Source organism: Drosophila eugracilis, unplaced genomic scaffold (genome assembly GCF_018153835.1).
Source record: "Drosophila eugracilis isolate 14026-0451.02 unplaced genomic scaffold, ASM1815383v1 contig_498, whole genome shotgun sequence".
Classification (NCBI taxonomy): Eukaryota; Metazoa; Arthropoda; class Insecta; order Diptera; family Drosophilidae; genus Drosophila; species Drosophila eugracilis.
In genome coordinates, this window is record NW_024573369.1 from 854303 (window position 1) to 864274 (window position 9972).

Here is a 9972-nt window from a genome sequence, read left to right on the forward strand (position 1 = left end):
TTATCTATTTTCCCTTAAAAAAATTGTATAATAAATGATTACTGCTTTGAATGTATGAATTCAAAATCCTATATTTTCTTTAAAGCAACCAACGGCCGCCAAAATTCCAGTATACCGGTTTTACCCGCTTAAAATCAATCCTTTTTAAATGCCAGCTTAAAGGTAACGCTTTTATTGCTCATATGTGAGGTAACACTGTCTTTATTAGGCCACCGAACTGCACAATCCACAGTTACTCACCGGGCACATCTTCATCTCGACATCCTCCCCCACCCGCACCACTGCAGCCATGCCGTTCTCCGAGTGCGGCGAGATATGACAGTGAAACATCCAGTATCCCGGACTATTGGAGTAGAATCTAAGGATCGTATAGCCGAAGGCAGGCACTTGTACCGAGTCCTTAAGTGGAGCACCTTTACCGCGCCTCGACAACGGCGTCTTCTTGTCGATCTGCTCGATCTGACCAATCTTCTGCTCACCCAGCACACCCATTCCGACCACCCGGAAAGTGTAGCCATGCAAGTGAATCGGATGCGGAGTCTGCGACAGACTGGAGATGACAAACTCTACATGCTGATTGGCCGGCACTTGGATTACATTCGAGCACTGACAATGGCGCTGCCGGCAATTAAAGCCCAGATCTGCCTGCTGGGACCGATTGCAGAAGAATTGGCCAACGCCCAGATTACGTGTCTGCAGCAGCGACATCTTAGGCATGGTGAAGCTGATGTCGTCCATCTGGAAACGGAATCCCTCACCCTGTCGCACTTCAAAGGCGTTCATGCTGGTGTAGAACGTAACTGATGGCGGCACTTCCGGTTCCGGTCGCTGAGCATTGAGAGAAGCCAGAGATATACTGCTACTACTGCTGCTTGTCACGTCGCCCAGCTCATTAAGGGTCTTCCCTGGGGCATCATAGGCATAGCTTAGAGTGTGGGTGTCCAGAGTACGTGAATCCGCATCCCTGTAATGCAATACCGCCTCCTGGTGCAATTGGTTCTTGGCGCAAAAGCTATAGCCCTTTACGCGGATCCAGTAGTTAGCCACCTCCTGATTGGCGTGCAGCACAAAATCAAAGCGCTCAGCGCCGTGGAACATAATGCGCTGCACCTCTACAGGCTCAATGTCGTTGCCATCGCTGGAAATCACCACCAGGTCGTGGTTGTCGATGCTGAGGCTAATCGGGCAGTTGGAGACGCCTGCGCAAGTACAAAGGGTGATTTAACAAATTAAATAATATAAACTTTTATTTTTTATAAAACTCTTATTCACTTCTACCATAATAATAATGGCTCACCATTGAAAATCACACGGAATCGGTAACGTCCTCCCCTGACCACCGGAAAGTGGGCATATAGCGTTGGTTTGACGGCCTTGACGCCCTTCTTGAGGTTCCTGCCTCGCCCATTGATTAGGATATTTTCGGCGACGCTTTCCACAAAGTTATGAACCCAGTCCTGGATCATTATAACATGCTCCGACATATCGAAGTCGTAGAGATGGGCGTGAGGATTCAGTTTAGGTGGCATTCGCACAACCAACGGACCTGCCAGCCCAAAGGCGCGCTGGTGCTCCGTGTGGCTGTGCCACCAATTTGTGCCACCGTGATCCACCTCAAAGCGATACCGGAAGGCCTGACCGGCCTCGATCGGATATTGCGTAACATGAGGCACCCCATCCATGAACGGGGTCGATCGCTGATGCATCCCGTGCCAGTGGATCGTCGTCGTTTCATGCATGCTATTAATCACGTCCGCCACCACAGTATCGCCATAGCACACCTCGATGCTCATACCGGGCAGCTGTCCATTCACCACCATCACCTCGCTCTCCAGTCCATCGGCGTACTTGCAATCATCGTTCGCCGCCAACTGATCAGCCAGCTTTATGCCATCAATGTACTCCTTCCCATTCAGCTTGAAGCGGAATTTAGACTGCAAACATAAGGAATAATGATAGTAATCGTATTGTTTACCAATTCGAGTAAATACAAGTAAAGGAAAAAAGTACCTCAATTCGAGATTTCTTAAGAATATCATCATGAATCAAATGGACAAATAACTCCTTATTCGCAAGACACTTACCATTAGCAATGTAATAATGTTATTTATCATAAAACTACTTATTAGTTATATAATTTTTTTCCATTGCTATTATTTTAAGGGCTAACTATAGTTTTTTATAGTGCTAATCATTTAGGCCTTTGGGTTAGTAGTTGATGTCATAAGTAATGGTTAGTTAGGAAGGTCTTTGAACTCACCTGAAGGTATCGCTTGCAGGTCTCTGCCATCGTATCATCGTAGTGCACTACCATGTAGTAGTAGCAGGTCATCGGTTGGTTATCAACGCAATCGCGCTTGCAAGGATGCCGCGTATTATCCTTTTCGGCCGCCCGCCACTGCGAGGACTCGCCTGCGCCTGAGGACAACTGTGGATACATCTGCATTATCCGCTCATACTTGCTTACGATCCGCTTCCCACTGGCATCTATCGGTTTTATTTATTAATAATTAATAAGGAAACCTTTTCTAATACGTAAAAGACATTTTTGTTCAGTTAATTTGCCTTCAAATGTTCTCCTCAGCTTTTATATTAAGCCACTTAAAAAATATTTGAAAACCATTTAAAAAGCTCCGAGTATGTTCTTATTTGAAGGGGTATATTTTTAATATTTATCCGATTAATAACTTAGGTAATTGAATAGTTTTTTCATATTTTTTTCACTTAAGCACCTTGAATGCCATATATTTGCACGCTTATGAGGCACAAAGTGAAGACCAGTGTCTGCACCAAATTGAATTTCATGCTCGCATCCAATTGAATCAAAAAACAGAAGCACTATATTTAGAATAAAAAATTTGTATAAAGGAGCCGTGGCTCTGGCTGTGGGCCAAATGGTACTGTCAATGGGTTTCAGACATCGGTTACCTTTTTGTAAGCGACTCCGCCGGGGAATTCTGTAAAAAATTACCCGGAATCGGTTGCTTGTTTGCCGTTGTCTAACAACTCGTTGCACTTAATTGAAGATTGTGCGTCTAACAATTCGCTTGAAGAACAGAAGATGCCGATTACTGACGCAAATACACGAATAATTTACCATGTTATAGTCCCTGCCGTTGGCAAAAATGACATACAGGTGAAATGGCGGTACCATTGGCCTAGTTTTTGCATTTTTGCAAAAATTGTATCAATACGTGAAAGATTTTCTAGCTTGGAAAGCAATTCGTGTCTTTAATTGATCAATGCTTTAGCAGTTTACTTTTATGTTTAAACAAAATGGTTTTGCAAGTAATTCTTATTGACTAATAAACCGTTTTTTTTTTCAAATTAAAATTCAAATAAAACAGTGTTGCACACCGTGTCAATTGGGCAGGGCTGGCAACCGACCAACTGTTAGATTTCAAAACGACTTTGATTTTATGCCAGCTACATTTCATAAATATGCAAAACTTGTTTTTGGGGTGTTTGCCTTACCATCCCATTGGTTATCACTTGCAACCGTTCTTTTGCCCCTCATTTGCACATAGCATTTATCTTGGGTTTTGATAGGGCGATGGAAATGGAAATGGAGTGGGGCGAAAAACAACAAGAGGCAAGAGTTGTCAACGTAGATTACACATATTAATTTCTGTACTGACGCTAATCAGAAGGCGATTGCCCACCAGCAAAGTATATTCCGAATTTTGCCATTGTCATTGGTAACACCATCCCCCCGAAACCCCCTCATTAGCATACTATATAAATGTATTTTGAATTTCGTTTTCATTCGCTTTTATCGCACTGGCAATACTGGTCGTACATATGTGTATATGTTCGTGTGTTGGTGGGTGTTTGTGGGTGGTGGGGGGTATGATTATGCATAAAAACAAACAACAAGTAGCGCTGCAGCAAAACATATAGCGGTAAATGAACGCACACAAGTACGAAAACAAGTTTCAACGCCGCAAAAATCGTACAATTGGCCGCCATGGAGTTCATTAGCCAGTTCATTCGATTGGCGAGCGGACGCGCCACCGGATTCATCCCAATCCTGCAGAGAAATCGGTTTGGAATCAACCAAACACAGTAAGGTTTTCAGTGGCAGCCACAACTGTCTCTGTGTTAGTGGGTGGTGGAGCAGGTGGAGGGGCAGAGTTGCCATTCGCACGCACTTTGATAACGTTGTTTTTTTTTTACTGCCACCTTCATTCATTGGTGAAATTTCACAACTGGCAAAGATCTTTAATCGATCAACAGGCATATAGCACCATGGACACCACAATTCACTCAGCGGGCATTGCCGAGATCCACCAAGTTCCGATGAACGTCATCCAGAGACCCATACCATCCGTTCTGGACGAGAAGAAGGTGCAATCCCTGATGGAGACAATTAAGGTAGGTGCAAATGTACAAGGTGTAGGCCAATAAATGTTTCAAGATAAGGTACGAGTATTTCTTTGTGCAGCTAAAAATAGAAATAAGATTTTGGAAGGTTACGATTAAAAATACAAAGAGCATTCCTAAGATATAGGACCTAGTGTCCTACAAATAATTCATAAGACCTGCTAAAAGGTTCATGACTCTTTAAACAAATTCCAAAATACAGATTTTATAAGTAAACAAAATTCCAAAATAAGTATAAAATGACCATAACTTTGTTTTAATTAGACGTTTTTAAATACTTCTTGCCAATTAAGAGAAAATGTACCCAAAACCGCATACCGGTTACCTGATCTACTAGTTACTCTACCGGTTGCATTTCTCTTTCCACTCCTCAGGGCGAAACAAGCGAGGATGAGGTGCCCCCCATCGACCTGTTGTGGATCTCGGGAAGCGAGGGAGGCGACTATTACTTCAGCTTCGGTGGATGCCACCGGTTCGAGGCATACAAACGACTCCAGAAGGAGACGATCAAGGCGAAACTGGTGCGGTCAACTTTGGGGGACCTGTATCACTACATGGGATCCAGTGCACCTAAATATTTGGCCTGATCTTTATACTAAATTCATAGCTGTTCTGTTTTCAAGAGCAAAAACCTTTTTCGTTGATTTATTTCTTTGATAAGAGAGTCGTGTTTTTACTTAACGCTGGATAAAGTTCTAATTTCACGGCTAAAGCAATAACAATAGCTTTATTCTTTGTTTTGTTTTAATCATTAACTTTTTGCTTATATGGAGCTTATCTCTAGGCTCTAAATTTGTTTAGCTTATCTTTGATACATAATATTATACTTCCAAATATAAAACAATCGAAACAAAAACAGGCTCAGGTGCCTGTTTAATGTGCCTTTAAATAAATACGTACACTTTTTTTATGACATAATCTTAAGTGTTTCCTTGAGGACAATTGGTTGTAATAATCGTTAATGCTTTGGTCGGCAATTTAGCCTACTGCTATGACATTAAAAACTTCCTTTCGTCTATTAGTCACTATTATTTAAAATTACAAATTCCCTAAAAATATTCGAAATGCAATGGATTGGTCATCTCACCAGAGGAAGGGCGATCTCTCGCGAAGTATCCGTAGTCCATAGCGCTGCCAATCGTGCTGCGATATCCACAGCTCTCGGGCACTTTCTAGCACGGACATAATGGCAGCTCCCTTCCATGCCACCATACCCGCGTCCATGCCCTTGGTGAACACATTCACCTCGGTCCCTGTGGGCTGGATTTGTTGGCTAATCCGATGCTCCAGCCAGGCGGCTAGTCCCGGCAGTTTGGCACTGCTGCCCACAAGCAGAATGGAGCCAAACATCTTGCGCTTGGTCTCATAGCTGGTTAACCGGTTAATGGCTTGGATTACGGCCTGGTCCAAGGGCAATACCTGACCGTGGCCGTTGTGGTAGTTCAGATGTCTTTCGGCTGTCTGCGGCACCTGTTGCGGCTGGCAGTTGCTGTTGGCTTCGTCCTGATCCACCACAATGAGTTCTTCATCGTCTGCGGTCACGGGCAGCTGGGGGCGTGGCAGTGATCCTGGACCAGAAGTCAGGGACAATGTTTCGCCACCCCTTACCCCGTTTTTACGACCAGTCTCCTTTAAATACTCCGCATCGAAACAGTCCTCGCAGTCGTACTGATCCTGTGCCGCCTGTTGCGTGCAAACCACTCTTGTCCGGCCTGTGATGTTCAGTAGCTCCGTGTGGAAGAGGGCCAGTGGTGCCATTATGGCTTCATCGCCCACTTGGATGGTGTAGCGCAACCATTGGCCGTTCTGTTTGCGTATGTTAAAATGTTTCTCCTGGGCTCCACAAACGCTAACATTTAGGTGGCAGAACTTTTCCTTTAGTTCATCTAACAGATGAGCATCCACATAGCTTTCTTGGACATTGCACTCTCGATAAGGAAAGCCGCACTTACGCAGAAGCAGGAGAAGAACTTGGTCCAGGTCGCCGCCGCCATAGGGCAATCTTACTCTCGCATCCAGTTGGGAAATACCGTCTTCGATGCAGGCTATAGAGGTTTTCTGGGCACCAATGTCCACAACACAGCCGTAGCCAACGCCGGCGCCATACGTAGAGGCCACGCTGTCCTGGACGAGAAAGCAACGCCTGAAGCCAAGGCGTTGCAGCAGGAGGGTCATGAACTCACGCAAGTATCGTCGCACATACACATCGTTGACCACCAAAACGGCACAGTGGCTGCCCAGTTCCCGCAGAGGGATCTTAAGGCGAGTCTCAAGAGCAAACGACCAGATGCGTTCCAAATGCTGCAGGCTGGCCTGAAAGGAGAGACTCGTTAGTCGATGGCATCCCAGTGATGTACCTATGTGCGTTTCTCAGGCTCAATGGTATTCTATATATATAGGGACCACCTCACCTGCAGCGAGCCGCCCTTCTCCTTGTGCACATTTAATTCGCCCCTTTGCATGGGAAAATGGATGTCGTAGTCGCGAGCATCCAAGGCGCCGAGACGCAGGATCTTGTCGTCAAAAAGGACGGATGCCTCGCGATCCAACCAGGGCTGCTGGTCCTCTGATGATTGATTACTTGGTTGCGGCACCTTCTCAGCCTGACTGCTCCGGTTGAAGTGGGCCAGTTGCTGCGGCGGAGTGGCCACCCGCAGGCGTTTCTTTTCATCGACAACGCAGTGCTGCAAGATGCGTGACACTGCAAGACGTTGCTCTTCAAACTCCACCATCATGGCGGTATTGACGTTGTCCAAAGGCGGAAGGAGGGGGTCATGGTATGGTCGATCGCCGTCCACTTGCCTCCGTCTGTAAGCCACTGCATGGAGAATGGTCAGGGGATTGAGGTCGGCCGCCCTTCCAATCCTCAAGTGCTGAGATCCCGGATGGATAACGATGATCTTTGGCGCCTCAAGTGGCTGTGCCTGTGGCTGGGGCAGACCCACTGGCGGCGGAGCCGGTAAACGGCCACTGCTAGTGCTGCTGGCACGTGATCGTCTAGGTTGAGCATCAGACATTTGGTAACTTGATTATTTAACCCACTGCTACTCCACTCACTGCATCTTCCGCTTTCCTGATCCTTGGGCAACAAAAAGCCGATCTTCTCGGCAACAACAAAAAGCCCGTGCTCAAATAGTGTGACCATTTCTGGAAAACAAAAGGATACCAATTGAATTCAAGCAAAAAAATTTTTGAAATTTTATTATTTTTTTTGTTTATATGAATATGAAAATCGTTTTAGTTTAATAAACATGTTAATATTCCAAGTTAAAAAACTGCGTTAAAATTTTTTTTGTTATCTTTTTTAGTTAAGCAGGAATAACGACTCAAACTTTTTTTTAGGTAACGGCACGAAATATCCAGCCACTGTATGTACTAAGTTACTTAATCAGTTAAGCTAGGCTGAATTTTAAGCAATGTTAAATAAATCCCAAATGGTAGAGCACCAAACCATTCGTTTGGAGTTGGGTGCCCTCAAAGTTATCTACCCTGATCCTCGGAGTTCGTATCCCTTCCTAGAGGAACGCCCTAGGAGTTGGGTGCCCACAAAGTTATATATCCTGTTTTCCCGTAGCTAGCGAGGTAATCCTTGGAGTGCGTATCCCTTCCTAGAGGAACGCCATAGGAGTTGGGTGCCCACAAAGTTATCTGCCCTGTCCTCCCGTGGCTAGCGAGGTAATCCTTGGAGTGCGTATCCCATCCTAGAGGCGTGACCTAAGAGTTGGGTGCCTCCAAAGTTATCTACCTTGTTTTACCGTAGCTAGAGAGGTAATCCTTGGAGTAATCCTTCCTAAAAGCACGCCCTAGGAGTTGGGAACATTCCATATTAAAAATACCAAACAAAATACTAATTTAAAAGTACCTTTTGCTAAATTCCGTTACCTTTCAAGAGCTGGTCGCACTGTCGAGAACGTGGTTCATTTGTTAATCATCATTATCAGATCAAGCAGCTGTAGTCTCCGTTGTGAAATACGCCATTCCAAATTTACATAGAAAGTGAGCCCAAACGAACCCAATCAGCCCAGGAATGTCGCACTTCACATGCCTGAACTGCGATGCCCGCTTCGCCAGCGCGGAGGTCCAGCGGGACCACTACAAGACCGACTGGCATCGCTACAATCTGAAGCGTAGGGTGGCCCAGCTGCCGCCCGTCACTGCCGAAGAGTTCCAGCAGCGCGTGCTGAGCGCCCGCAGTGCTTCGGATGCGGCCATCGAGGAACAGAATTTAAGTGTCTACTGCCAGGCCTGTCGGCGTCAATTTGGCGGCCAGAAGGCCCACGATAATCACCTGAACAGTCGCAAACACAAGGAACTGTTGGCCCGCTATGAGCGGGATCAGATGACTGCCAGTGGCGGCAGTACCAGCACCGCAGCATCTGTTTGCACACGTAGCGTCGTGGAGCCACGGCCCCATCCTGCCCTAGCCGCGGCAGCAGCTGGTAAGGGTCGTCTGGCCTTTGCAGAGCGAGCGGCCAAGGCGGATGATGATGAGGAGATGGAAGACGATGATGACGACTTCGAGGACATCGAGGAGGAGGAGGTAGGAGCGGTTATCATCCTAGATTTTAAGATTTAAAAAAGGTTTCATCAGTGGTTACCAAATGTGGTTTTTGGATCTTTGTTAATAATGACAGTGTCCACAGCTCCCGCTTTTTAAAGATGATCCATTAACATAAATTTCCTTTATTTATAGGTTGACTCCGATGAGTGGGACAAGATACCGGAGAACCCTCTGACAGAACGTGACTGCCTGTTCTGTACACATTCAAGCGAGGATCTTGTTGAGAATCTAAAGCACATGTCCGTGGCGCACTCGTTCTTTATTCCTGACACCGAATACTGTACGGACATCGAGGGTCTGGTCTACTATCTGGGCGAAAAGGTGGCCAACTACTTCATATGCTTGTTTTGCAACGATCGCGGCAAGACATTCTACTCCTTGGACGCGGTACGCAAGCACATGATCGATAAGGGTCACTGCCAGATGCTGCACGAGGGCATAGCCCTAGCTGAATATGCAGAATACTACGACTACAGTAGCAGTTATCCGGATAATGTGAGTTTTGATCAATATAATCCCATGATTAATAGATTGTTCCAATGGCTATTTTAATCCTTTAACCCAAACAGAAAGAGGGCATGGATATTGATGACGAGGTTGTTCCTGAACTGCTTGATGGCGACGAGTACCAATTAGTTCTGCCCTCCGGCGCAGTCATCGGCCATCGCTCCCTGCTCCGCTACTACAAGCAGCGTCTACGTCCGGAACGCGCCGTTGTAATTCAGAAGTCCGACCGCAAATTGCACCGCGTGCTCAGCGAGTACCGGGCTCTGGGATGGACGCACACACAACAGCTATCCGCCGCTCGCAAGGCTCGAGACATCCATCTGATGAAGCGTGTCCAGTCCAAGTGGCAGATGAAGCTTGGTTGCAAGGCCAACAAGCTGCAGAAGCATTATCGTGCCCAAATTCTGGTCTAATTATCGCTGTTCGGTTATAGTAATTTTAATTTACTCCCATCATGTACAATAAAAACGATTTGAGTTTTGCTTAAATTAAGCTTGTTTGTTTGCTTTCTACTTGTATAA

At 45.9% G+C, this 9972-nt stretch overlaps 4 protein-coding genes across 7 annotated transcripts; 2 read left to right on the forward strand and 2 right to left on the reverse strand.

The window, feature by feature from the left end:
- Positions 1–137: 137 nt before the first annotated feature.
- Positions 138–2936, reverse strand: LOC108116730 (laccase). Its single transcript, XM_017228751.1, has 4 exons — positions 2733–2936; positions 2261–2487; positions 1298–1934; positions 138–1199 (listed from the first exon to the last, which is right to left on the reverse strand). Exons 1-4 carry the CDS (start codon positions 2803–2805, stop codon positions 205–207), a joined length of 1932 nt encoding a protein of 643 aa, XP_017084240.1. The 5' UTR covers positions 2806–2936; the 3' UTR covers positions 138–204.
- Positions 2937–3801: 865 nt separating this feature from the next.
- On the forward strand, positions 3802–5301 carry LOC108117622 (putative sulfiredoxin). 3 transcript variants are annotated; one of them, XM_017230153.2, is made up of 3 exons: positions 3802–3823; positions 4218–4374; positions 4758–5301. In XM_017230153.2, the coding sequence occupies exons 2-3, from the start codon at positions 4249–4251 to the stop codon at positions 4968–4970; spliced, it is 339 nt and encodes a 112-aa protein (XP_017085642.1). In that variant the 5' UTR covers positions 3802–3823; positions 4218–4248; the 3' UTR covers positions 4971–5301. The 3 variants fall into 3 exon arrangements, with proteins under 3 accessions (XP_017085642.1, XP_017085640.1, XP_017085641.1); XM_017230151.2 differs by lacking the exon at positions 3802–3823 and adding an exon at positions 3837–4065; XM_017230152.1 differs by lacking the exon at positions 3802–3823 and adding an exon at positions 3958–4065 and having other exon boundaries at positions 4237–4374.
- On the reverse strand, positions 5092–7508 carry LOC108117621 (actin-related protein 8). Of its 2 annotated transcripts, XM_017230150.1 has the most exons (3): positions 7441–7508; positions 6795–7380; positions 5092–6696 (listed from the first exon to the last, which is right to left on the reverse strand). In XM_017230150.1, the coding sequence occupies exons 1-3, from the start codon at positions 7443–7445 to the stop codon at positions 5467–5469; spliced, it is 1821 nt and encodes a 606-aa protein (XP_017085639.1). In that variant the 5' UTR covers positions 7446–7508; the 3' UTR covers positions 5092–5466. The 2 variants fall into 2 exon arrangements, with proteins under 2 accessions (XP_017085639.1, XP_017085638.1); XM_017230149.1 differs by having other exon boundaries at positions 6795–7505.
- A 777-nt stretch (positions 7509–8285) lies between these two features.
- Positions 8286–9943, forward strand: LOC108117099 (zinc finger protein 622). The gene is made up of 3 exons (XM_017229315.1): positions 8286–8923; positions 9077–9439; positions 9514–9943. Exons 1-3 carry the CDS (start codon positions 8411–8413, stop codon positions 9862–9864), a joined length of 1227 nt encoding a protein of 408 aa, XP_017084804.1. The 5' UTR covers positions 8286–8410; the 3' UTR covers positions 9865–9943.
- The last annotated feature ends 29 nt before the right edge of the window (positions 9944–9972 follow it).

Excerpts from the sequence above, each read along its gene's own strand:
- LOC108117099 (XM_017229315.1), top strand. The coding sequence starts at position 8,411 with ATGTCGCACTTCACATGCCTGAACTGCGATGCCCGCTTCGCCAGCGCG. Across the intron at positions 8,924-9,076 it reads AGGACATCGAGGAGGAGGAG|GTTGACTCCGATGAGTGGGA; the intron begins GTAGGAGCGGTT and ends CTTTATTTATAG. Across the intron at positions 9,440-9,513 it reads GTAGCAGTTATCCGGATAAT|AAAGAGGGCATGGATATTGA; the intron begins GTGAGTTTTGAT and ends TAACCCAAACAG.
- LOC108117622 (XM_017230151.2), top strand. The coding sequence starts at position 3,968 with ATGGAGTTCATTAGCCAGTTCATTCGATTGGCGAGCGGACGCGCCACC. Across the intron at positions 4,066-4,217 it reads TTTGGAATCAACCAAACACA|ATCTTTAATCGATCAACAGG; the intron begins GTAAGGTTTTCA and ends CAACTGGCAAAG. Across the intron at positions 4,375-4,757 it reads CCCTGATGGAGACAATTAAG|GGCGAAACAAGCGAGGATGA; the intron begins GTAGGTGCAAAT and ends TCCACTCCTCAG.
- LOC108117621 (XM_017230149.1), bottom strand. The coding sequence starts at position 7,400 with ATGTCTGATGCTCAACCTAGACGATCACGTGCCAGCAGCACTAGCAGT. Across the intron at positions 6,697-6,794 it reads AGAAGGGCGGCTCGCTGCAG|GCCAGCCTGCAGCATTTGGA; the intron begins GTGAGGTGGTCC and ends CTCTCCTTTCAG.
- LOC108116730 (XM_017228751.1), bottom strand. The coding sequence starts at position 2,805 with ATGAAATTCAATTTGGTGCAGACACTGGTCTTCACTTTGTGCCTCATA. Across the intron at positions 2,488-2,732 it reads GCAAATATATGGCATTCAAG|ATGCCAGTGGGAAGCGGATC; the intron begins GTGCTTAAGTGA and ends TAAAACCGATAG. Across the intron at positions 1,200-1,297 it reads ATTCCGTGTGATTTTCAATG|GCGTCTCCAACTGCCCGATT; the intron begins GTGAGCCATTAT and ends GTACTTGCGCAG.